This window comes from Pelobates fuscus, chromosome 7 (assembly GCF_036172605.1).
Source record: "Pelobates fuscus isolate aPelFus1 chromosome 7, aPelFus1.pri, whole genome shotgun sequence".
Classification (NCBI taxonomy): Eukaryota; Metazoa; Chordata; class Amphibia; order Anura; family Pelobatidae; genus Pelobates; species Pelobates fuscus.
Genome location: NC_086323.1, coordinates 45,218,575 through 45,246,508, shown reverse-complemented (window position 1 = coordinate 45,246,508; position 27,934 = coordinate 45,218,575). Strand labels below are relative to the sequence as shown.

The window sequence follows — 27,934 nt, the reverse complement described above, 5'->3', positions numbered from 1 at the left end:
TTATGCACCAACTTACGGATAAGGCACTAGAATGGGCAAATCCTATTTGGGAGGCTAATGGGCCTATGGTACACGACTTCACTAGCTTCCTCGCAGCGTTTCGTAGAACTTTTGACACGACTAAAAGGTCAAAAAATGCCGCCAGGGCATTAATGAGAATAAAGCAAGGATCTAAATCTGTAGCCGATTATGCTATTCAGTTCCGTACCCTGGCCTCACAGGTAGATTGGACTAATAATGGGCTTACTACCGCGTTTCTGGAAGGTCTGTCTGAAACTATGTTGGATGAGGTAGCAGCTAAGGACCTCCCTGTACCCCTGGAGGACCTGATTGACTATCTTATCGATATAGATAACAGGATCCGTGACAGGTTATACACCAGGTCCAGAAATAGACATTTTTTTCCCGTTAACTCCCCTAGAGCTGAGACTCCCGAGGGATCTAAAAGTTCTGAGGAGGAACCTATGCAGTTAGGGGTTGCCAAACTCACTGACGCTGAAAAGCTTTATAGGAGAAAGGAGGGACTTTGTCTTTATTGTGGTAGGAGGGGTCATATGAGACAAGAATGTCCCGTGCGTCCGGGAAACTATCGCACCTAAGTCCGTATAGAGGACTGGCCTTGGGTGTGACATCACAGTCCTCACATTTGCCTCTTAATAAATTACTTCTTCCTGTTTCCCTGCACCTTGATAGTAACTGCATAGCAGGGAATATACTAGCCCTGGTTGATTCCGGAGCGGCCGAAAACTTTATTGATTCCAGTTTTGTCAAAGAGAATAACATACCCACCAGAGAGAAGGAGACACCCTTGGCCGTTGAGGCCATAGATGGTAGACCATTATGCTCTCCAGTTATCACTCATGAAACTTGTGGCGAAACCAACCTCGCCACTATGAGCTGGAGAAGCCTGGTTGCTCGCCTGCTTCCTTTGGACTATGGACCAGACTTTAAAAAGCTTATGTTACCTGCAGAAAGGCATATTCGTGCCTTTCAGCCGGGGTGTTCGGTGGATTCCAGCTACCGAACAAACTACCGTATGAGGGACCACCTAGGAGCTGGAGTGTGCCGTCAATTAACCGCCCAGAAGCTGCGGTTAACCGCAGCTTAATTGATGAACGCTGGGTGGCCTTTGTTCGTTTGCCGACCACGAGGCGGCGGCCATTTTAATCGTGCGAAAGACCAGCGGTGTTCAGCGAGGATTCTATGGAACTATAAATGGACACTTATTTGCACGAACACCGCTGAGCCGTCCGTCTCCTGGTTCCTATTCGTGGGGATGTAGCCGAACAGCCGTTCACTCTGTATTTTATGTTTCATGTGAATTGTAGTAACCCAGATAGCCATGCCATGGAGCCTATTTGTGTGATTAAAGACTTTGGCTCCATGGCGATTAAACTGTATTCATGTAGTCTGGGTGCCATTCACCTAATAATGTGCACCCAGACCTGAGCTATCTGGGGATATGTAACATGTCTGTGTTGAGTGTAATCAAAGTGACTTTATATATTTTAAAACATAATACTGTATTTAGGTTCCCACATGTGTAATGGAGTTTGGTTTCTGGCTTGGGAGGTAATTGGATTACTTCTCCAATTATCTCCAGGGCAGAAGGGAGGAAACCAGGATGTATTGTGGGAATGTTTACTGCTGTGTGTCTGTAATTGGTTTATGTCTGTCCTTTGTTACAGTCTTCCATTTGGTCCCCTAGGGGAGTGTCCACCAGGTGGGAGACCTGCATAAATACTGGGCAGGTAGCCCTGAGTAAATGAGTTCCTGCTTAACCCTGAAGCTGAAGTGTTGTCTCTTTCTTGGGGGAAGGGGACTGTATGCCGACTGCCAGGAGTGTAAGCTGTTCGTATGGCTTTTCCTGTTCGGCTGCTTCCAGGGTTCGTGTGTCTGCTGTTCGAGAGTTGGTGAATTCGTGCAGTTTGGGAGTTCGGGAAGTTGGTGCTTATAGTAGCTGCTGGTCTATGGAAAAGGGGATTATCGCCTAAACGGATTTTTCCTCTTGTATGCTGAAACGGTCCGTTACAATTGGTGGCAGCGGTGGGATCGTTCCTACAACCAGAGGGACAGCTACAGACAACACCATTCCTGGATTACAAAGTGAGGGCAACGCCAGTACCCGTACAGCGCCCCTATCTACAAGGAACCAACTGCAGCAGAGCAAGCATGGCACCCAGCTACACGCAGGAGGAGTTTGACAAAGAGCTGAGATCACGACTGATTTTCTTCGGACCCAACCCCCCGGAGAAATACGTGCAGCTCGTGAGTAGACACGTAGATGAGTACCTGCGGTTCATGGCAGATCCAGCCAAGGGTATCGGTCGCCCTATCCGGCGGCAGAGTGCGTTTCGGGGACTCAAAGGTGTACCCCAGGGAGCTGATGGTGTCGTCCATCCTCCCCAGCGGCCGTGTGTGCCCCAGGGAGCCGAAGGTGAAGTCCTTCCTCCCCAGCGGTAGGCCGAGTTACAGGGGGCAGAGGTTGTTGTTCCTGCCCCCCAGCAGCAAAGTGATATGCCAAGAAGGCAGTGTGAAGTGAAGGGAGAGGAGAGCAGCGTCCTCCCTCCCCAGCGGCAATGTGTGCCCCAGGGAGCTGATGGTGTCGTCCATCCTCCCCAGCAGCCGTGTGTGTCCAAGGGAGCCGAAGGTGCAGTCCTTCCTCCCCAGCGGCAGGCTGAGTTACAGGGGGCAGAGGTTGTTGTTCCTGCCCCCCAGCAGCCAAGTGATATGCCAAGAAGGCAGTGTGAAGTGAAGGGAGAGGAGAGCAGCGTCCTCCCTCCCCAGCAGCAGTGTGTACCCCAGGGAGCTGATGGTGTCGTCCATCCTCCCCAGCAGCCGTGTGTGTCCCAGGGAGCCGAAGGTGCAGTCCTTCCTCCCCAGCGGCAGGCTGAGTTACAGGGGGCAGAGGTTGTTGTTCCTGCCCCCCAGCAGCAAAGTGATGTGCCAAGAAGGCAGTGTGAAGGGAAGGGAGAGGAGAGCAGCGTCCTCCCTCCCCAGCGGCAGTGTGTGCCCCAGGGAGCTGATGGTGTCGTCCATCCTCCCCAGCGGCAGTGTCTGTCCCAGGGAGCAGAAGGTGCCGTCCTTCCTCCCCAGCGGCAGTGTGTCCTGCAGGGAGCAGGGACAGTCAGTCTCGCACCCCAGCAGCCGGACAAGAGAATGAAAGGGGAGGCAGCTGGTTCCCCTTTCCACCAGCAGAGAGAGTGCCAGGGAGAGGAACCTGCTAACCCCTCTCCCCAGCGGCAGTTTACCATCCAGAGAGAGGAGCTTGTTACACCCTCTCTCCAGCGGCAGCCTAACCCACCAAGGGGAGATGTTAAGCCCCACATCTGTGCAGATGGGACCGTAGTCTCTGCACTTACAGCACCAGGGGTAGGGACGGTCGGTCCTGTCCCCCAGCCACAGAGCGATGTATCCAAAGGGGAGACAGTCGGTCTCCCCCTCCGGCAGCCGAGCTATGTACCTAAAGGGGAGACAGTCAGTCTCCAGCAACCAGGCTCCAACCAGACTACTCCCGTGGTAGTGCTGGCACCAGGACAGAGTACCGCTGGTCTCTGCCCCCTCAGCAACCCACCAAGGCAGCCTAACTGTTCCCCACACAGTCATGGTGAGACACCTGGACCTGGACAAGTTTGTAATTTTTTCAGGTGTAGTACCCAGTTATTGTGGGGGGGCTGTACTAATAGTTGTGTTTTGTGGGTGGGTTGCTGGACTAACCAGGGCACTGACCGGCAGGAGGTCAGGTACCCTATTAGTCTAATTGGTAAAGGGGAGAAGTGTGGCGAAACCAACCTCGCCACTATGAGCTGGAGAAGCCTGGTTGCTCGCCTGCTTCCTTTGGACTATGGACCAGACTTTAAAAAGCTTATGTTACCTGCAGAAAGGCATATTCGTGCCTTTCAGCCGGGGTGTTCGGTGGATTCCAGCTACCGAACAAACTACCGTATGAGGGACCACCTAGGAGCTGGAGTGTGCCGTCAATTAACCGCCCAGAAGCTGCGGTTAACCGCAGCTTAATTGATGAACGCTGGGTGGCCTTTGTTCGTTTGCCGACCACGAGGCGGCGGCCATTTTAATCGTGCGAAAGACCAGCGGTGTTCAGCGAGGATTCTATGGAACTATAAATGGACACTTATTTGCACGAACACCGCTGAGCCGTCCGTCTCCTGGTTCCTATTCGTGGGGATGTAGCCGAACAGCCGTTCACTCTGTATTTTATGTTTCATGTGAATTGTAGTAACCCAGATAGCCATGCCATGGAGCCTATTTGTGTGATTAAAGACTTTGGCTCCATGGCGATTAAACTGTATTCATGTAGTCTGGGTGCCATTCACCTAATAATGTGCACCCAGACCTGAGCTATCTGGGGATATGTAACATGTCTGTGTTGAGTGTAATCAAAGTGACTTTATATATTTTAAAACATAATACTGTATTTAGGTTCCCACATGTGTAATGGAGTTTGGTTTCTGGCTTGGGAGGTAATTGGATTACTTCTCCAATTATCTCCAGGGCAGAAGGGAGGAAACCAGGATGTATTGTGGGAATGTTTACTGCTGTGTGTCTGTAATTGGTTTATGTCTGTCCTTTGTTACAGTCTTCCATTTGGTCCCCTAGGGGAGTGTCCACCAGGTGGGAGACCTGCATAAATACTGGGCAGGTAGCCCTGAGTAAATGAGTTCCTGCTTAACCCTGAAGCTGAAGTGTTGTCTCTTTCTTGGGGGAAGGGGACTGTATGCCGACTGCCAGGAGTGTAAGCTGTTCGTATGGCTTTTCCTGTTCGGCTGCTTCCAGGGTTCGTGTGTCTGCTGTTCGAGAGTTGGTGAATTCGTGCAGTTTGGGAGTTCGGGAAGTTGGTGCTTATAGTAGCTGCTGGTCTATGGAAAAGGGGATTATCGCCTAAACTGATTTTTCCTCTTGTATGCTGAAACGGTCCGTTACAAAACTGTTCCACTTCATATGTCTACAGGGGTGTTACACTCTGAGACCATTCGGTTTCAGATCATTATTTCTCCTTCCTCTCACCTCGTGTTAGGGTATCCTTGGTTACGTACTCATAATCCCACCATTGATTGGGAGTCAGGACAAATAGTTTCTTGGAGTGATTCTTGCCAAGAGTCTTGTGTTGTTAAAGTCACCCCTTTGAATTCTACTCATATTCCTCCCGTGCCTACGGTCATACCCTCTCAGTACCTGTCTCTTAAATCTGTTTTTGATAAAAGGGAGGCTGAAAGATTGCCACCTCACAGGCCTTACGATTGTGCAATTAATTTATTACCTGGTACGATGCCTCCCAAAGGGAGAATATATCCTTTATCTCCTCAGGAGAATCTGGTTATGGAGGAATATATCAAGGAATCTCTAGAGAAGGGATTTATAAGAAGATCCTCTTCCCCGGCAGGGGCTGGGTTCTTCTTTGTATCTAAGAAAGATGGCGAATTAAGGCCTTGTATTGACTATAGGGGCCTTAATAAAATCACCGTCAAAAATGCGTACCCCATACCTTTGATCACAGAACTTTTTGATAGGCTTAAACAGGCCACAGTTTTTACTAAATTGGACCTTAGGGGTGCTTACAACCTCATACGTATCAAAAAGGATCACGAGTGGAAGACTGCTTTCAATACCAGGAGTGGCCACTACGAGTACACTGTGATGCCCTTTGGTCTTTGTAACGCCCCAGCAGTTTTTCAAGAATTTATTAATGATGTCCTACGTCAATTTATACATACATTCGTTATAGTATACTTGGACGACATATTAATTTATTCTAATGATTTACAGACTCATCACATGCATGTTAAATTAGTGTTGAGAACTCTTCTGGTTAACGGTCTCTATTGCAAACTCGAAAAATGTTCATTTGATCAATCTGAAGTCCAATTCTTGGGTTATATAATCTCTGCCAAGGGTTTTCGTATGGATCCCAAGAAACTGTCTGCCATTATGGAATGGCCTCTACCCCAGGGTTTGAAAGCCATTCAGCGTTTTCTGGGGTTCTCTAATTATTATAGGCGTTTTATTAAAGGGTTTTCTGCCATTGTAGCGCCTATAACCAGAATGACCAAGAAGGATGGTAATACTCATGTCTGGAAACCAGAAGCACTCGAGGCCTTTGAATTCTTGAAAGCTACATTTGCCTCTGCTCCTGTTTTACAGCATCCTGTCCCTTCACTGCCCTTTATTCTTGAGGTTGATGCTTCTGAGATAGGGGTAGGTGCTATCTTGTCTCAAAGAGATTCACCTGAAAAGCCGTTACACCCTTGTGGCTTCTTTTCCAGACAGATGTCCAAAGCAGAGAGGAATTATGATGTAGGCAATCGTGAACTCCTTGCTATCATTTTGGCGCTCAAGGAATGGAGACATCTGCTAGAGGGTACCAGGGATCCTATCCTCATTTTAACGGATCACAAAAACCTCTCATACCTTAGTGAAGCAAAAAGATTGTCTTCTAGGCAGGCCAGGTGGTCTCTGTTTTTGTCTCGTTTTAATTACATAATCACTTACAGACCGGGTGATCGTAATACTAAAGCTGACGCTCTGTCCAGACAATTCGAGACTACTGACAAACTCGAGGTCGATGTTACCCCTGTCATTCCGCCTGACAGAATAATAGCGACTACTGTTCTTTCTATTTCGTCTTCTCTCTTACAGACTATTCAGGCTAAACAAAACTTGGCTCCTGAGGAGAGGCCTGCTGATAAGCTATTCGTTGATATACCAGAGAGACGAGACATCTTGTCATTATATCATGACACTAGAACTGCTGGACACCCTGGTATTTCTAAGACAGTCTCAGCAGTTTCTAGATATTTCTGGTGGGCTTCCTTGCGCAAGGACGTCACCGATTACGTTAATGCCTGTAGCACTTGTGCCAGTATGAAGTCCTCCCACAGAGTTCCTTGTGGGTTGTTGCATCCGTTGCCCATACCCGAGAGGCCATGGTCCAATATATCCATGGATTTTATTGTTGAATTACCTCCCTCTAATGGTAAAACTGTCATCCTGATGATTGTGGATCGTTTTTCTAAGATGGCTCATTTTGTGTCTCTTGTCAAATTGCCATCATCCAAGGAACTTGCCTCTATCTTTGCCGGGGAGGTGTTTCGGTTGCATGGTATTCCCACTTCGATCGTGTCCGATAGGGGTAGCCAGTTTATTTCCAGATTCTGGAGAGCGTTTTGTGCAGAGATGGGTATCTCCCTCTCGTTTTCTTCAGCCTACCACCCCCAGTCTAATGGAGCTGCTGAACGTGCCAACCAATCTCTGGAGCAGTATCTTCGCTGTTTCGTGTCCCACCATCAGAACAATTGGGCTGACCTTCTTCCTTGGGCTGAGTTTGCTCGTAATAATGCTGCTCATGAATCCTCCGGTAACAGCCCTTTTTACGTTGTTTATGGCCGGCATCCCGTGGTTCTTCCAGCTGCATTCTCCTTACAGGGCATGCCAGCTCTGGACGAACATTTGGCTAGTCTACGTAATACTTGGGAGCAGGTTCAGTGTTCTTTGGTGGCCTCAGCTGCTCGCCAGAAGGTTCAGGCAGACAAGCATCGCAGGGCGGCTCCATCCTATGCTGTGGGAGACCGGGTTTGGCTTTCTACTCGCAATATTCGTCTTCGTGTGCCTTCTATGAAGTTGGCCCCTCGTTTTATTGGTCCTTTTCGTATCTTGCATGTGGTTAATCCTGTCTCGTATGCATTGGATCTTCCAAAAAATTTACGCATTCCTAACGTGTTTCATACCTCCTTGTTAAAACCCCTCCTGTGCAACCGTTATACTCGGCATGTCCCCCCTCCTCCTCCGGTTTCGGTGGAGGGCCATGAGGAGTTTGAAGTGGCGGCTGTAATTGACTCTCGTTTGCTTCGGGGTCGCCTCCAATATCTGGTACATTGGAAGGGCTATGGGTCTGAGGAACGCAGTTGGATTTCCGCTGACGCTGTTCACGCTCCTCGCCTTGTGCGTTCTTTCCACGCTCGTTTTCCTGCCAGGCCTGCTCCTCCCCGCCCGGTGGGCGTGTCTTCAGGGGGGGGTACTGTAGCGGTACTTACCCTCTCCAGGGGCCGGCCGGGGTCCTCTCTTCTCGCCGCGCGCGGTCTTGCTCCTGCACGAGCCGCGCGCGGCTCAGCCAACGATGGGATCAGTCAGGCGGGCAGTGACCGCGAGAAGCGGTCACATGTCCCGCCCGACACTAAGAGCGCGCCGCGCGTCTCGGGCGCGCTCTTAAAGGGACAGTGGGAGACTAAATTAGAATCAGTCTCCCATTGGCCCCTGTCAGGCCACATTCCCCATACACTCACGTTTTGGGGGCGTGGATATGACAGGGGCCAATCTAAGTGAACCTTTAGGGTATTTATACTCACCTGTTTCCCTTGCTCTTTGCCCTATCGTGGTTTCTGTCCAGTTTCCTTTAGTGCTTGTATCGTTCAGTTGGTTTTTTGGTGCTTGACCTTGGCTTTGTTCCTGACTCCGCTCTCTCCTTATCCTTGCTTTGCTTATCCGCTGTTTTGTTCTCTGTGTACCAGTCCTCGGCTTGTTCTACGTTACGCTGTCTCTCAGTTCCCTTGACCTCGGCTTGTTCTGACTCTGTCTTTCTCTCGTCCTAGTCCGGCCATTCTAAGGTCCGGTAAGACGAACTCTGTCCTTGTCTCGTGACTGTTGAACTATTCCTGCGTGTTGGGGTATATTACCGTGACAAAGAAGACCTACAGGAAAGATAGGTTGAAGAGGACCCTGCTCAAACACATTAGGACAGGAAATAGCAATCAAATAATTTGGGAGTGAAGCAGAGCTGGAGGAGAGAGTAGAGTGCAGCCTTTTAGGAAATAGGAAGAGACAGGTATGTGAGGTAGAGGTTACTCTGGGAGGCCATACACTTTCCGAAAGAGATGGGTTTTAAGGCACTTCTTAAAAGATTGAAGACTAGAGGAGAGTCTGATGGTGGTAGGCAGGCTGTTCCATAGGAAGGGAGCCGCCCACGAGAAGTCCTGCAAGCGTGATTTGGCCGTACCGGTGCGAGCAGCGGACATGAGAAAGTTACGGGCAGAGCGGGTTATGTTTTTAAGATGGAATCTACAGGATTTCGCAACATACTGAATGCGAGGCTTGAAGATGAGGCCAAAATCAAGTATGACGCCAAGAAAGCGTGCTTGCAAGGATGGATGTATGTGGATGCCACTAACTTGAAGGGAGAGTGAAAGAGGAGGATCAGTATTATGAGGAGGAAAGACTAGAAGCTCAGTTTTAGAGAGACTGAGTTTCAGAAAAAGGGAGGACATCCAGTCAGAGATGGAAGAAAGGCAAGCAGTGACACGTTGCAGGATGGCAGGGGAGAGGTCCGGGGAGGAGAGATATATCTGGGTGTCATCAGCGTACAGATGGAAGTGGAATCCAAAACAGGTAATACATTTGCCAAAAGAGGCAGTATAAAAAGAAAATAAAAGAGGACCAAGGACAGAGCATTGGGGGACAACCGAGACGGGATGAGCATAGGAGGTATCATTAGAGAAGGAGACACTAAATGAGCGTTTGGAGAGAGAAGAGGAATTCCACGAGAGGACAGAGTTACAGAGACCGAGTGATTGAAGAGCCTGAAGAAGGAGAGCATGATCTACAGTGTCAAAGTCAGCAGAAAGTTCAAGAAGAATTAGTATGGAGTAGTGGCCTTTGGATTTAGCTGCAATTAGGTTGTTAGTAACTTTGATAAGAGTAGTCTCAGTAGAGTGGAGAGGGCAAAAGCCAGATTGAAGAGGATCAAGGAGAGAGTTGGAATTGAGGAAGTGAGACATACAGGTAAAGACAAGTCTTCCCAGAATCTTTGAGGAAAAAGGGGGCAGGGATATGGGACGATAGTTAGAGGGGGAGGACGGTTCAATACGTTTTTTTCAGGATAGGTACTACAGTGGCATGTTTAAGGTCAGCAGGGGCAATGCCAGAAGAGAGAGAGCAGTTGAAGATGTGTGTTAAAGAAGGCACAAGACAAGGGGAGAGAAATCTGATAAGGTGAGGTGAGACAGGATCGAGCGGGCAAGTGGTGGGGCGAGAGGAAAGGAGAAGCACACCCCCAACCTCTTGTTCAGTAGCCAGGGAGAAAGTCTGAAGGGTAGGAAAGGCCTGATCTATGTGTTGTTGAGAAAGAGAATGGCAAGGTGGGGAGAATTCTTTCCTTAGCTGTTCAATCTTGTCGGTAAAGTAGCATGCAAAGCCATCGGCTGTAAGGTTAGTTTGGGGGGTGGCCACAGCAGGGCGAAGAAGAGAGTTAAAAGGATTGCGGCAGCAGTGGTGTACATACAGGGGCGCAGCTGCTACCTTGCCCGTCACTCCAGGGGGCCCGGCCGCCCTGTGGACCCCTGTGACCGGGTGCCTGCTGCAATGTGTTGCGAACCCAGCCCGTGTGGTAAAATAGCCGGGGGCCACACGTGAAGGGGCCCATCAGGTGGCCCATGCTGTTAGGTCCACCGATGGCTATGGATTTCCAGAGGGCCCGGTCAGCGCGGCGGCGCTTAAACAGCATTACCGGGCCTCCTAAGATGACATCAGATGCTAGGAGGAAGTGACTGACCCGGTGACTCCCCCCACCTTTCAGACAGAGCCGCGCGGGAGGAAGAGAGGAGGGAGTGAGAGTGGGAACTCTGACTCCCATCAGGCCGAGCCACAGCTGGACCCCAGGGAAGTCACCCTCCTGCATCTAAAAGGTAGGAAACATGAGGGTATATGTGTGTGTATGTATGTATGTTTCTCTTTCTGTGTGTGTGTATGTGTGTGTGTGTGTGTATGTCTGTGCATGTGTGTGTTTGTATGTGTGTGTCTGTATATGTGTCTGTGTGTGTGTGTGTATGTATGTGTCTTTATGTATGTGTGCTTGCATGTATGTGTGTGTATATATGTGTCTCTGTGTGTGTGTATGTATATGTGTGTGTTTGTATGTATGTGTGTGTCTGTATATATGTGTCACTGTGTGTGTTTGTATGTATGTGGTGTATGTATTTGTGTTTGTATGTGTGTGTGTGTACAGTGGCATACATACAGGGGTCACAACTGCCACCGGGCCCGTCATTTCTGCGACCAGGTGCCTGACGCCATGTGTGGCAACCGGGTGCCTGCCGCCATGTGTGGCAGCCCGGCTCACGCGGTGTAACCACCGGGGGTGGGCCCACGGATCAGTTTTCGCACCGGTGTCCCATGGGTCTGTGTACGCCACTGTGTGGGAGCATGAACTAATGAGAGAGGAAAAGTATGACTATTTGGCGAGGGCAAGGGCTGCGCTGCATGAACACAATATGAATCTATAATGGAGAAAATCTGACTAGGTGCGTGACTTCCTTCATGGAGCATTCAGCACAACGGCAGCATCTTTGCAGGTAGCGTGTTGATTTAGTATGCCACGGTTGGGGGCGTGTCCTGCACAAGGTGCATGTTTAGAGCGGGGCTGCAGCGTTCAAGGCAGAGGTGAGGGTAGTGTTATATGTGGAGATGGCCAGTGAGGGACAGGAGAGGGATGGGATGGATATGAGTTGTGAATCAATATCAGCTGACAGCTGCTGGAGGTCAATAGAATTAAGGTTCCTCCTGAGTTGAGGAGGGTTAGGCTGAGGTTGTTGGGTGAGGGGGTACTCGAGAGCAAACGATAAGAAATAGTGATCAGAGAGAGGAAATGGAGTGTTGCAGATATTAGATACAGTACATGCATAAGAGAAAATGAGGTTGAGGGTATTGCCAACTACATGGGTGGGAGGATTAGCCCACTGCGATAACCCGAGGAAGGTAATTGGTAAGGAAGTAATTGAAAGTAGTTTAGAGGTTGCTAAGGTCCAAGGTGGGTTAATGGGAATATTGTCGCCGAGAATTAGGGATGGAATATTGGAAGAGAGGAAGTAGGATAGCCAGGCAGCAAAGTGGTCAAGGAAAAGGAGAGGGGAACCAGGGGGCGATAAATAACGGCAATGTTAGCAGAGAAGAGTTTGAAAAGGTGATGGAATGAATTTCAAATGATAGGATAGAGAGGGAAGAGGGGCGGGGTTGGGTAGAGGTTTTAAAGAGCAGTGAGGTAAGAGGAGAAACCCTACACCATTACTTTACATTCAGAATGTCTTGGGTTGTGGGTTGTGGGTTGTGGGTAAGTTGAAGACCACCAAAGGATAAAGATGTAGGGGTAGCAGTGTCAGAGGGGGAGAGCCATGTTTCTTTTAAGGCTAATAAATATAGGGAACGAGAGATGAAGAGGTCATGGACAGCAGTGGATTTTGTAATATTGCAAACAGAGTGTGTATTCCAGAGGGCAGTATTGAAGGAGGATTTAGAGGAAGAGTAACATGAGATGGGTATGAGATTGGAGGGTTCATTGAGTTAGTACATGGTGGGTTTGCGGAGATGGAACCGGGGTTTGGAGAGACATCACCAGCTGCTAGGAGCAGAAGGATAGAAAGGAAGTGAAGGCGGAAGTAGGATTTGAAAGTTTTGTAGGAAGGTATAGAGGATTTGGGAGGAGTTGGAGGAGATAGGCTGGAAAGGTATATGTAGAGTGCATGGGATGAATAGAGAGGGGAGGGGAGTAAAGTGGAAGTAATTAAGATGGTGTTGCCAGGGACAGAAGGATATGGATATTGTATTAATGAGAGAAGTTAGTGTGAAAGTGAATGATAGAAGGGAGAATTATGTGGAGTTTAACATTGAATTTACTATTTCAGACCTTACAAACAAATATTTGTTAAATACAGGGGAATAAGGAAACATAACGTTAAAAAACGTTTGAAAGTTGGTTCCTCTTTAATAATAACAGAGGCTTGATGGAGGATAACTAACACATTAGCTATACCAGAATTATGGGGAAAGGAAGGCAGGAACGATTTTTCACTAGGAACAATAAGGTGCAGGAGCAATAGAAACTGGCTGCAAGCTCTTATGCCAAAATACTGGAAATAAAATATGTTCTGGTGGGTGAGATTAGACTGTTTATCTGCCATTGTTTTAATGTTTTGAATACATTTTTGAATTGCTAATTAAGTGAGGAATGAATTGGTTCCTTTTTGACAGAATGCATTACCGTGAGATTTTGTCTTATTTTTATCCAAATAAATTGCCAGGTGTGGCATTAGCATTTAAATAAGCATTTTTAAAAATGCAAGCATCAGCAAGGGATGTGTCCAGACACTAACTAATTCAGTAGGCTTTCCTGTACCCATTTAGATACCTATTTTTTTTTTTTTTTTACATTTTATTGTTTGATAAAATTGGCCATAGACCTTTTTTTTTTTCATGCGTGAAAGAAAAGTTTTTGTTGAATTACAAAAAAACAAACAAGTATGGTTAGGTTTGATTAATGAATGCAGGTAAATGCCTTTTATGATTGATTGGGTAGACAGTTTGACAGCCTACTCTGGGGCGCTCCCGACACCTTAACCACTACAGTAGATTGTAGTAGTTATGATGCTTGACATATCCCTTTAAAGCTATCTATATTCTGGATCTTTACTTAAATCCAGTTTTGGAATTGAAATCCACATCAAAAAAATACTTCTCAAGCAGAAATATAAGTCCAAACAAAAATCGACTGACTTGATCTATCTAGGATAAGAACTGCTAGTCTGTATTTTGATAGGAATGGTGAAGATGAAATTACAGGCCAGCTGTTCAGCTATTGTTATGAAAAGGGCTGATATTAAACAGAAATTGAACTTTAAAGGAAAAAGGGATACCCTCGGGAGTTACTTTCGCTAAAGCTTCAGATTTCTAAATTATATATAAACTATAGGAATACTCCAGACACAGAACACACTTGCTTTTAGGTTGTTTTTTTCCAAGCATAATTATTTGCAAATCAGAGCTTTGGTAACAGCCAGGGAGTTTTTTGTAGCTCCATTGAGCTAACAAAAGTGGCAGGAATTTCACTAGAGAGAACCTGCTTCCAGCAGCACAGCATACTCTGTGTACCAGTGATATATCTACCAGTGTAGATATGCAGCTATTGTAGGCGACAATCTCATATACAGTACTCCATAAGAAAACATGGGGCATATCTACAATCTGGTTATTAATTTTCTTTTTCAATATAGTGTTTCTTTAACCGTTTTTTTAATGTGAGTCTCAGATTCCTATCTAGGTTAACGATATTAAAGATTTACCTTGTGATAATACAATCCAGTTTAGTCAAGGCATGGCCAGGGCAGACAATGCAAATGAGCAGGATAACAGAAACATTGTTTTAGTCTATTCTATATCTTCAATGGTATAAAAGGGAAATGTTTATGACGACGACTGCCTGGGAGCCAAGATAAAGGAGCCCTGCTTTAGGATACTGTTAGATACAGCTGTGTGGATATCTCTATTTAATTTTATTTTCAGTCCACACAAAAACATATTTGTTAAATATAGGGGATATGTAAACATACTATTAAAAATCCGTGGTTGGGACAGTTCAACCTTTAGAACAGCTTTTGATTTTCCATCGTTAATGTAACTATTTCCAAATCTGGACACAAATCTAGACACCATCCTGGGTAAATGTCTGGAAGGGTTGAGCTCATTTAATTCCTTACAAAATCCAAAGCCCAAAATGATGAACCATGGTGCTCAAATGGTCTTTCTATATAAATAAAATGTAATTTAGAGCAATGTATCTTATTTACACAGTGATATCCGAGCACATTTATTGTAGTTTAAAGACACCTTACTGTGATTATTATTGCTGTGGACCTCTGTTATACATGCATGCTAACAATTAGGAACTCCCAGAAAAGAGGAACATTAGGATAAAAAAAGAGAGACACTGTCCCTGCTAAATAGTGACACTTGGAAGGTAACAGTTCAATAACAGCTTGGGTCCCCGACAATTTGCAGTACAACTCTTATATTTTCAATGAGAGAGAAAGAAACATCTCTAACTTTTATATTCCTCTGTTAAGGGGTGAAATGTCACAGCAAATATCTGTTACACAGGTAAAATGACAATGCTGGTTAAATCATGTGGTTGTATGTCAGGGTCATATTGCAGGATATAACCACAGGATGCACAAATGGGAAACAGCAGGAACATCATAGAATGGTGCATTATTGGTCTTACGATTGCGGAACTTAATATAAAGTTACCCATGGGGAAAAAGAGAAAAATACAGGGTTAACATCAATAGGCTGGGTTTAGGATACCAGAGATCAGAACAACAACAAAGTATCTTGATCACAACAGGAACAACTGTCAGGTTGTTTTCTCAGATTCTATGAATGTTTTATTTTTTTTATTTTTGATCTGGATGCTTTGTTGCAAAAACAGAATATTTAAGGATATAATTGAAATGCATGTGAACAGGTTGTTGTTTCAAGGAGAAATATGATTGCCATTATGGAGGCAAGAATAAATTGTTTCCTTCTTTGTGGTACAATTGCAAATGGCTACAATTGGTATTTTTTTTTGCCTTTTTTTGGATCATCAGCATAAAATAATGGGTTTCACGGTTGAACTTGATGGACTTGATTAAACTAGATTACTATGTAACCAATACAGAAACAATGCCAATGCTTCCAAATTTCCTCTGCTACCTCTTGTCTCAGATCCCCATGGTATCCTTTAGATTGTAAGCTCACGGGCTATCTAGCTAAGCACTGTGTATTAAAGAGCTTAAATGTCTAAATATCAGCTTACGGGCAGGGCCCTCTCTACCTTTTGTATTTGTCTGTGTATGTTGTACGTCCTCCACTAATTGTACAGCGCTGCAGAATTTGTTGGCGCTTTATAAATACCAGTAACAAATGATAAATAAATAATGCACTGTATGCAGAGTGACATAGGCTTACAAAGGCTGTACACAGCTGTTTTGCATTTAGAGAACAAATTCCTGGTGTGAGATAATGTAAGTTTAGCCGTGATTGTTCTTTCATTAGGCTCATGCTTCAGGGTGACACTCCGGTGTCAAAAGCACATAGGTGCATCACAAAAACATGTGAGATAACGGAGGACCTCATAACAAACATAATAAATATATTTCTTATTTATCACATAGAAAATGCACAGTTTCACTACTACAAAGAGCATGGACGACAATCCCAAAATGTTGAGACTTTACTAATTAGCTACCAACTAACACATCCGATTTCAGGGGATAAACTGGTATAAAGAAACATAGACAGTAAGTTTTTTTGAATTTTTTCTATATATTGTACAAAATCAGATTTACAATGCAATTTATAGATTGTTGATCCTGTGGGTTATTTGATGGCACAGATGTACATCAGTTTGGCCTGCTTCCCTGGTGTATCTTGATATAGTTTGTAAGTCTTTGTTTGTTTGGGAAAGTATTATGGGATTTTAGGTTTTATGAACAGCACATTTTAATTTTAGTGAAACGCATCTAGCACATTGTTATGTGAGAATTTTTTTTAAATTGTTCAAAATATTGCTTTAAAAGTTTTTTTAAAATTAAAAAATCTCTGTGAGCCAAGAGATAAACGCATTGTACAACCCCTTGGCACAGTATAATCTATCACAGTCATTTCAAAACAAAACAAAACTCTGCAAAATGTAACTGAAGATGAATTGAATGTGAATCCCTTTGTAAAACTATAGTTTGGAGAAAAAATATGCCAAAATAGTTTGTACTCTGCATGGTTGTCAAGTTCTTTTTAATTTGATTAGGGTACAGCAAGGAAGTAGATGTGGAAACAGGAAGTGCTTGTGATTGAAGCTCGAAGTTACTTCAAGACATCTGTTACAAAGCTTTGTCTGTGTACCAGCTTTTATGTCTGCTTAAAGTTCTTTAACCAAACCATCCCTCATTTCGATGATTCTAATCTCAGGGCTTTTGAAAGTAGACACAGTAAGCTTTTTATGCAGTTTAAGAAAATGATAAATGAAGATTATCTCAAATAAAAGAAAAAAATATCTGTTATACAGTTTAAACCAAAGTGGTGGATCTTGTTTCGTTAAAAACACATAAAATTGGATTCAAGTTTAAAGCTAACTCTCTAAGTTATTGTATCAGTTTACATTATTGGCTAGATTTGTTTAATCAGTTTTGAACAAAAAAAAAATCTTACTCAAGTGAACGTAGTAGTGACAAGCAGTAAAAATGAAGAAAACAACAACATTTTATGATAGATATATATATATAAGGGTTCTCAAAAAGATATAATACATTATAAAATCAGAAATGTAAAAAAAAAAAAAACAAGATAACTTACCTGCTGAGTTCTCCAGTGGCTTTCCATGTTAGAAAGTCTGGGAGATCAAAGAATTGTCCAGATTTATCCCAACATTCCCTGCGTAAATTCTGATAATAATAAAAAAAGATTATACAATTTTAATTAAAATCAGGACACACGTTGGATCAGTGTTCTATCTTCTATCTTTTGTACTTATTATGTATACATATTATCCATAACGTGTTAAGGTTATTTGTCAACGCATTTCACCCAAAGATGTAAATACATAGTTAAACATTTTTGTACAGGGGCTAGTTACATTCCCAGAACACACAATTTAGGCGGCCCGGCACTCGATTCCATGTAAGTTTTACCTAAAGAAAGCTATTTGATACAGTCCTTTAAAACATAATGACGAATGCAAATAACCATGGAGGTAACCATTTATCAATACAAAAATGAGAGCATTCCTCTATAGAAAAATAAACATGCAGATATAAAAACATATCAGGATCGCTTCTATCCATAATATATATATATATATACACACACTAGTCAGTTCTTCCATAACATTTTCACAAATTAAGGTATTATAGTATTGTAATCAATTAGTAAATGACATTAATAAGATATATTTTTACGTAATGCTTTTCTTCCCAAGGTGATATGAAGCATTTATTTAACTGAATCAGCAGCCGATTAATGGATATTATGACCCAATTTAATGGTATTACTACACTATAATAACCTCATATTTATTCTTTTTAATTTAACGGTTTATTTGGCATATCAAATATATCAAAGAGCACACACAATAGCCACTGTAGATACTCAAATATTAAAAGGGAATACATTTTTCACATCGTCATTTATTATAAGAGTTTTCTAATTATGTACATTGTATTGCATTGCTATAGCTCAATCCTTTTTACGTTCACGTGATACTGTGGAATCCAAAGCAGATTGAACAAAATCATCGGGAATATAAACCACGGGCTGTATAATGAATCCCCTGTCGCTAAAGGGTTAATTATCAGTAACGCGTTATACACAATTCTTAATTTAAATTGTAAAGTTGTTTTGTTGTTTTAAATGATTTTTATTAAGAGGACAGGTGGAAGAACCACTTTAAAGGCCCACAAAAATAGTATGCAATAAAAAGAGGCTAGCCTAATAAAAATGTTCAGAATCTAGACAACACAGTCAACGCCAAAAGAAGCTATAAGTAAATTCAGAGAAAGAATGATACAGGCAAGTTCGAAAGAAAGAATAATTAGACGATGCTGATTAGTCTGTTTCATATCACAGTCATTAATTTTCTGAAAACATACCATATCTGAGAGGCTGACAGTGTGTACATATTTAAAATGATGGAGCTGGTGTCAGGTATTTAATTCTTTATATATTAGTTCCCATTAGCTGGGTGGAAGCTTGAATCACTTTATCAGTTCGTTCCAGGAGTCTTTAAACAAAGTCCTTCTTTGTCTAAAAAAAAAAAAAAGTGAGCCATTGTGGAGATGTAAGGGTAGCTAGTTAATAATTTATTACATTAGAGGCTTAAGAATAGGCCTCGCAGAGTTTTTGAGATAATCTGCTCCAAGTATAATGTTTAAATTCTTTAAGTCGGAAGCTTTGCTGTTATTAATGGGAAGGGTGATTTCTTTGTTTCTATGCCAAGGATAGTGGTGTCAGCTGAGAGGGGGTTTCCTATCGGAAGAAGAAAAATGTGGTGCTACAAAAGTATTTCAAAATAAAGAGAATTATGGTGCAGTGACATTAGACTTGCATAGAATAAGCTAAACTCGGCAAGTTAAATATTTTTCCAGGGTATACATTTTTGGCCAAATTTTGCAAGTCACTTTTCACATCAGAACCACTTACTGTTTACTGAATAACTCCGTTTATATGTTTCAAATATATGACAATTAGATGTGATGTGTCAGCTAAGTCAGTTGCACGCTAAAATAATAATAACAAAGTATTTAGCCAGGAAAGGTACATTCAGATTACTCTGGTTTCCAAGTATGTCCTGGGGATGTTACCTTAGCCCAACATCCAGGGGTTGTTACTGTTTGGGATAGATGTTTTGTCAAGCTATTTTCATGAATGGGAAGCTACTGATTGGCTTACAGCATCAGCTAACTGATCTAAGCCAATCAGTAGCGCCCCCGCCCGATGCTGCCTGAGCCATCCATTCTGAAAATTTTAAGAAAATAGAAGGACAGGGTGGCAGAGGAATCCAGCACAGGAGAACATATTTTGGGATAGTTTAAGTTTAACTCATAAAGGTATGCCAGCACCAGGGACCAATTGGCACCCTAACAACTTCATTTCAATGAAGTTGTTATGGTACCTTAGAGTGTTTCTTTTTTTAAATTCGATCTGGCGCTGGAGCACAGATTTTGAGGTGGTTTAACGTCTAGAGGTATGCCAGCGTCAGTGACCTCCAGGTACTAAAATAACTTAATTTCACTGAAGTTGTTATGGTGCCTGGGGCGATCCTTTAAATTTCAAATTCACTTTGCATTTTTCTCCTTTGTGAATAAACCTGTCTTTAAAAGAAATCTAGAAATTGTGATGTATAAAAAGGGGCATTAATTCTAGGGATGAGAATATAATTTTGCCTCTGTGCAAATCACTGGTAAGCCCACACCTTGAATATGATGTGCAATTTTGGGCACCTGTTCTAAAGAACAATATTATTGCACTAGAAAAAGTGCAGAGGCGGGCTAATAAAATTAATAAAAGGAATGGAACATTTTAGTTACGAAGAAAGGTTAACAAATGTAAACCTCTGTAGTTTACAATTATGGCACCTCAGAGAGGATATGATACAATTATGCAAATATATTTGGGGCCAATACAAAGCATTGTCTGGAAATCTATTCACAAACAGGACTATACATAGGACACAAGGTCAAGTGTTTAGAATGGAAGAAAGGAGATTTAGTCTAGGGCAAAGGAAATGTTTTTTTTTTTACAGTAAGAACAAAAAGGATTTGGAATTAACAGCCTGAAGAAGTGGTTTTATCAGAGTCTGTACAGATACTTAAACAGCAACTGGATGCATACTTGCAAACAAATAATATATTAAGGGATATCACTTTTAATTTGTTTGGTAATGGCTTCTTGTTCCAAGGATAAATCTGACTGCCATTCTGGACTCAAAAATGATTCCCCCCTACTTTTTTGTAAAATTGGTGGTGCTTCAAATTGTTATTTTTTGAGATGAGAGAAAAGCTGAACTTGATGGACGCAAGCCTCTTTTGATCCTATGTAACTATGTGATCTAAGAAAACAATACATATGGTTCATAGCAATACAATAAGGGAAACATTTTTTGCTTATGCCTCTTTGTGACTTTAACAAAACACAGTATTAATTTGTACACATAGTAGTGTCTACTCATATGTCAATTGTGTCCAATATATATGATGACTTGTATTAACAACGTATTTGCTTTGATTTAAATTACGTACGGTGCTATTTGTATATTTTGTTCTTTCGTGCTCACTAACTCCCTTCTATAAATCCTTATTTATCCACTTTATCATGCAGTAATGCAATCCGTGACTATTATAATGCTGACTAAGTTGTTACTGTAGAGAATGCAATAAATAATGGATGTAATCAATTGTGCAGTGGATTAAAGGAGATGCAGATATGATACAGTCTCGATGCTATATTAATTTTGTTCTTGTAGATGAACAATGTCATTTTACATTTAAGCTGCCATCTATGTAACGAGCCTTGAAATGAGAAATTATATGATTGTGTGTATTCATTATATTAGTCATAAAAATGGAGTTGCCCTGTTGCTAAGCTGTCTCCTTGCTTCAAAGGATTGACAGTTTTTAGAAGAATCCCGTTAACTGAAAGGGACATTGTTCTAGCAAGCTTTTGGCCCTGTTGATAATGTTGAAGAACTTGAAGACACATATATAAGAGTCGTGACAGAACAGAATACCCATCTGGTGGAATACAGAATCACAATGTTTCTGTCCTTGATGCATAGAAACCAAACATTGCTGGAGAAAGACAGTGTGTGCTGCACATGTTTTATGAATTTACAACATTCCAGGCACAAGTTACCCTTCAAAACTATAATTGTGCATATTTATGTAGAGACAACGTGGACATTGTAACTGTTCTGCTGGAGAAGGGTTCAGCCTATGAGATTTGTTATCAGCCAGATGACAATGACAGCAAGTATGGGTCCTACCGTGTCCTCTCTGCAGCAGCCAGACTTTCATAGCTTTCTCCACTCTAGTGTCTAAAGATCCAGAGGTGTCATCAAGTAATCCAGTGTACATAGATTTTAAATGGACTAGCGCTACCTATCACATAAAGGACTGGTGTCACTCTCTACTATGACTGTGTAAATTCCAGTCAAGTAGATTCTAGTCTGTATTGACAGCTGAAAATCAGTTTGTTTAGTCTGTTGTCTATGCTTTAGATCTTGTCATCTTGTCAACATGTACATTTTTGGTCTCTAGTTAAAAGACACAATAAGCACCAAACAACTATAGCTTGATGAAGTGGTTTTAATATATTGCCCCTTGTTATTAATATAATGCCCCTGCTGTCTTAATGTTAATTTCCTATTAAGTCTTTAAATCACTTTGTTTATGCAATCCTAGTCACACCTACCTAAATGTTACCTATGCAGTTTCCCGACACATTTACTGTAAAGAGAGATCTAATGTTTAAACTTCCTTCATTGCACAGTTTGTTTAATTTAGACTTTCTCACCTCCTGTTCTGTCAATAGTCTGATTAAAGTTCAATTTCAATATATCACTGTCAGGGTACCTGAAGCCTCTACCTCCGAAAGAGGTAGAGACTTAGTAGTTTACTCCTCCAGCAGGTCGGCTTCCTCCATCCCTCGCGGCTCTCCTAGACACTCTCACGCCGGCCGCGAGGGATCCGTCTCATTTTATGACGTCACGCACGCTGCCCGACGTCATGACGTCAGTCCGGACCGATCTGTCACTCAAGTGACTGGAAGCCACTCAGGACTCGTCGGAGGCGGGTATACTCACTGTAACCAGGGTATTTAAACCTGTTTCTCCCATTCACTCATTGCCCTGACGTGGTTCTAGCCTGTCTAGTCACACAGTGCTCTGGCGATTCCAGTTATTCCTTTGGTTCCGACCCGGCTAGTTTGACTTACTCTGTTTCCCTCTGGTATCCTTGACCCGGCTTGTTCCTCGCTCACCTGTCCTCTCGTTCCCTCGACCTCGGCTTGTTTCTGACCTTTCTCTTTACTCTCCGTATGTTAGTCCGGCCATTCTAAGGTCCGGTATACGTACCCTGTCCTGTTTGTACTTTGCGTGTTGGATCCCTGTCCCGATCCTGACATTACGACAGGGCCAATGGATCCTGCAGGTACAAACAGTCAGGTTGGTCCCTCTGATTCCAGGTTTGACGCCATGGAACACAGAATGGACCAGATGGCACTAGCACTACAGGCGCTATTATCTCGTGCCAATAACCCACCTGAGGAGATCCGTACTACTTCCATCTCTCCTGTAAGTTCTGGTCTAGAGGTAGCCACTGTAGGTGCCTCTTCCCGTATTACCCCACCTGTACGTTATGGTGGTTCACCGGAGAAGTGTTGTGGTTTTTTGAACCAGATTAGTATCCACTTCGAACTACAACCTCGTTGCTATCCCACAGATAGGGCGAAAGTTGGATTTATTATCACCCTACTCATTGAGAAAGCTCTGAGATGGGCCAACCCACTATGGGAGAATGATAACCCATTGGTATATAATTATAATGCCTTTGTAGCTGCATTTAGAAGAACTTTTGACCCTCCTGGTAGGAAGGTTAATGCAGCCAGATTACTGTTGCGCCTGAGACAGGAGAACCGAACACTTGTGGATTATGCACTAGAGTTCAGGTCTCTGGCGGCAGAAGTCAAGTGGAATGAGCAGGCTTATATAGATGTATTTTTGAACGGGCTATCAGATATTATCCTTGATGAGGTTGCTACTAGGGAGCTTCCTGAGAATTTAGAGGACTTAATTTCGTTCATTTCTCGTATTGATGAGCGTTTAAGAGAGAGACAATACTAGAGAGAGGAACTTCAGACCTGCCTTTAAATTAGCCCCTACATTTCAAAGTCCTGATTCCAATACCTCACTGTATCCTGAACCTATGCAGATAGGCAATACTCGCCTCTCTGAAGAGGAGAGGCAGTACAGGAGAAGGGAGGGTTTATGTATGTATTGTGGAGCCAGAGGTCATTTGCGTCTGAATTGTCCTACTCGCTCGGGAAACGCCCGCACCTAAGTTTCTCTAGAGGACAGGCCTTGGGTGTTTCTATTTTGTCCTCTACGCATAATTATAAAGATCACAGGCTTCTGCTACCAATTTCTTTAACGTGGGAGAAGGTAATGCTAAAGACCATGGCCTTGATAGATTCCGGAGCTGCTGAGAATTTTATCGACCAAGTCTTTGCTACTAAACACACTATCCCATCCCAGTTAAGGGATACACCCTTGGCCGTTGAGGCCATAGATGGTAGACCTTTACTTGAGCCTGTTATCTCTCGTGAGACTATACCCATTAACTTAACTATTGGTATCTTACACGAGGAGAACTTATCACTTATGCTCATTTCATCTCCTTCTGTTCCCATAGTCCTGGGCTACCCATGGTTAAAGAGACATAACCCTATTATCGATTGGGAATTAGGGGAGATAATCTCATGGGGCCAGGGTTGTCAGGAGAGGTGTTTACACAGGGTGTCTCCATTGGCTATGATTAACACACCAGATAGTTCTACCCAGTCTACAGGGAGACAGATACCTCCTCTGTACATAGACTTGAAAGCAGTGTTCGATAAGAAGAACGCTGATACACTACCCCCACACAGGACCTTTGATTGTAAAATTAATCTTTTGCCCGGCACCATGCCCCCCAGGGGTAATGTATATCCTCTATCCATTAAAGAGAATTCTGTTTTAGAGGAATATATTCAGGAGAATTTAGACAAGGGATTCATTAGGAGATCCTCTTCTCCCGCCGGGGCTGGATTTTTTTTTGTTAAAAAGAAGGATGGCTCACTCAGACCATGTATTGATTACCGAGGTTTGAATAAAATAACCATTAGGAATGCCTATCCGATCCCCTTGATTACCGAGCTCTTTGATCGGCTAAAAGGTTCTAAGATTTTCACCAAGTTGGACCTCAGAGGGGTATATAACTTGGTGAGAATTCAACAAGGTCACGAGTGGAAGACGGCGTTTAATACCCGCTACGGGCATTATGAGTACACGGTCATGCCTTTTGGCCTTTATAACGCACCGGCAGTATTCCAGGATCTAATTAACGAAGTTCTTAGGGAATTTCAACAGGATTGTGTTATTGTATACCTGGATGACATTCTCATACACTCTAGAGAGATTGAGACCCACCATAGACAAGTCAGAAAGGTATTACACAAACTTCTACAACACGGCTTATACTGCAAATTGGAGAAATGCAGCTTTGACCAGACCCAGATAGATTTTCTTGGATACGTGATTTCTGGAGAAGGCTTTAAGATGGATCCTGACAAACTCCAGTCTATTCTAGATTGGCCATTGCCTAAGGGACTCAAGGCTATTCAGAGGTTTATTGGGTTTTCCAATTATTATAGGCGCTTCATTAAGGGTTACTCTTCTATTATTGCACCTATTACCAATATGACCAAACAAGGGGCTGAGACTAAGACTTGGTCTACTGAAGCTCTCGTTGCTTTCAAAAATCTCAAAGAACTTTTTGCTTCTGCTCCAATATTAGTCCATCCTGATACATCCTTGCCGTTCCTACTTGAGGTCGATGCCTCTGAGACAGGAGTAGGTGCCGTTCTCTCACAAAGGTTGGGGGTGGATAAACCGTTACATCCTTGTGGTTTTTTTTCCAAGAAACTTTCTGGGCCTGAGAGCAGGTATGACATCGGAGACAGGGAATTGTTAGCAGTCATTAAAGCCTTGAAAGAGTGGAGACATCTATTGGAGGGCACCTTACATCCGGTTACTATTTTGACGGACCACAAGAACTTGTCCTATATTGGGGAGGCTAAGCGTTTGTCCTCTAGGCAAGCTCGTTGGTCCTTATTCCTGACTCATTTCAATTATGTACTTACTTACAGACCTGGCTCTAAGAACTCTAAGGCCGATGCTTTGTCTCGACAATATGAACCTTTCACTGTATCTGAACCGATTCTTTCTTCTATAGTTCCTAAATGCAAGATTGTTGCTTATACGAATCTCAGGATTCATTCCCCGTTACTGGCCGAGATCATTAAGCTGCAACATCTAGCACCTAAACAGACTCCTGAGGGTCGACATTTCGTTCCTCCTACTCTTCAACTGGAGCTGTTGCAATGTTTCCATAACAGCAAGATGGCGGGACATCCTGGTATCCGCAAGACGTATGCTTTGATTTCTAAAGACTTCTGGTGGCCTGCTTTACGTAAAGATACTAAAGATTTCATCGCTGCGTGTGAAGTGTGTACTAAGACCAAACAACCTCATACGCTCCCAAGTGGATTCCTGCATCCCTTAGAGGTACCAGAGAAACCATGGTCTTGTTTGGCCATGGACTTTATTGTCGATCTACCTATCTCTAAAAAACAGACTGTTATCCTCACCGTGGTTGACAGATTCACCAAGATGGCCCACTTCATTCCCTTGCCTAAACTTCCATCCTCCCAAGAGTTGGCAGAGATATTCGCGAGGGGAGATTTTTCGCTTACATGGGATACCTTCCCAAATCGTATCTGACAGAGGGTCCCAATTTGTTTCCCGTTTTTGGAGATCCTTTTGTTCTCAACTAGGTATTAAATTAAATTTCTCTTCTGCCTATCATCCCCAGTCTAACGGAGCTGCTGAACGTACTAACCAAAAAATTGAGCAATATCTACGTTGTTTTGTTTCCGAACACCAGGACGATTGGGTCGGTTTGATTCCTTGGGCGGAGTTTGCGCACAACAATCTCGTTTGTGACTCTACTCATTCAAGCCCCTTCTTCATGAACTATGGCTTTCATCCATCTATTCTTCCCTCGGTTTCTCCTTCCCAAGGTGTACCGTCGGTTGATGTACATGTTGCCAATTTGAGGAAGTTGTGGGATCAGACTCGACAAATTCTTCTACACAATTCTATGCTGGTTAAGAAACACGCCGATAAACGTAGAAGGGCGGCTCCGATTTTCGTTCCAGGCGATAGAGTATGGTTAAGCACTAGGAATATTCGGCTTAAAGTTCCTTCCATGAAATTCGCTCCTCGATATATTGGCCCTTACAGGATCTTGACTCGAATTAACCCAGTGGCGTATCGTCTAGCTCTCCCAGCTGCCTTACGCATCCCTAACTCCTTTCACGTTTCATTAGTTTTCACTAGTTTGTAACAGATTCTCCTCCACGATCGCCCCTCCTCGCTCTGTTCAGGTGGAGGGTCAGGAGGAGTATGAGGTTAACTCCATCATTGATTCTCGTATCTCTCGGGGGAGAGTACAATATTTGGTCGACTGGAAGGGATATGGTCCTGAGGAGAGAAGTTGGGTACCACAAGAGGATGTTCATGCTCCTCACCTTCGCAGGGCGTTTCACTCACGCTTTCCGTCTCGTCCCGGTTCCTTCCGCCCGGTGGGCGTATCTGAGAGGGGGGGTACTGTCAGGGTACCTGAAGCCTCTACCTCCGAAAGAGGTAGAGACTTAGTAGTTTACTCCTCCAGCAGGTCGTCTCATTTTATGACGTCACGCACGCTGCCCGACGTCATGACGTCAGTCCGGACCGATCTGTCACTCAAGTGACTGGAAGCCACTCAGGACTCGTCGGAGGCGGGTATACTCACTGTAACCAGGGTATTTAAACCTGTTTCTCCCATTCACTCATTGCCCTGTCGTGGTTCTAGCCTTTCTAGTCACACAGTGCTCTGGCGATTCCAGTTATTCCTTTGGTTCCGACCCGGCTAGTTTGACTTACTCTGTTTCCCTCTGGTATCCTTGACCCGGCTTGTTCCTCGCTCACCTGTCCTCTCGTTCCCTCGACCTCGGCTTGTTTCTGACCTTTCTCTTTACTCTCCGTACGTTAGTCCGGCCATTCTAAGGTCCGGTATACGTACCCTGTCCTGTTTGTACTTTGCGTGTTGGATCCCTGTCCCGATCCTGACAATCACAAGATAAAAACATATGAAGTAAACATGATGTGCTGTTAAATCTGAAAGAAATTGGAACCATTTTTTTTTCATGTAGGTTGTGTGAGTCACAGCAAGGTGAGGTGTGGCTAGGGCTGCATAAACAGAAACAAAAGTGATTTTAACTCCAAAATGGCAGAGATTTGAGCAGTAAGCCTGTAGGGACATGATCTAAACACCAAACCAACATTAGCAAACTAAAGTTATTTTGGTGCTTAGAGTATCTCTTTAATTCTAGTCTAGCTCTACGTGGCTTGTTTGTGTACGTTGGCTACCAGCAAAGTCCCACTGGACACCACAGTCCAAATGCTCAATTTGCTATTAAATTTGATTGTTAAGTTGAAGTATTTTTTGGCACATTCATGTGTCAACATCCAACATGCAGGCCCCAGGTTGACCCTGGCAAAGTTATTAATAGGTAAAAAAAAAAGTCCCAATTACCTGGAATATTAAATTTAGTGCCAATAGACCAAGAAGCAGCATGCAAATTCTGGAATCTCAGGATTCTGCTGATATCTTAAAAATATAATTTATAGTTTAATTTGTCCGGATTACAATATGTTGGCCGGGCTATTCGTCATCTTCACAAAAGGATCTATGAACATATTAATAATATT

General features: G+C 43.5%; 1 protein-coding gene across 2 annotated transcripts in view; it reads right to left on the bottom strand.

The window, feature by feature from the left end:
- FGGY (FGGY carbohydrate kinase domain containing) overlaps nucleotides 1-27,934 on the bottom strand; it is a 291,415-nt gene that overhangs the window by 215,033 nt on the left and 48,448 nt on the right. For both annotated transcript variants that reach the window (XM_063428025.1, XM_063428026.1), the window contains one exon: nucleotides 17,167-17,255. In XM_063428025.1, coding sequence (XP_063284095.1) covers nucleotides 17,167-17,255 — 89 coding nt within the window. The remainder of the gene's footprint in view (nucleotides 1-17,166; nucleotides 17,256-27,934) is intronic.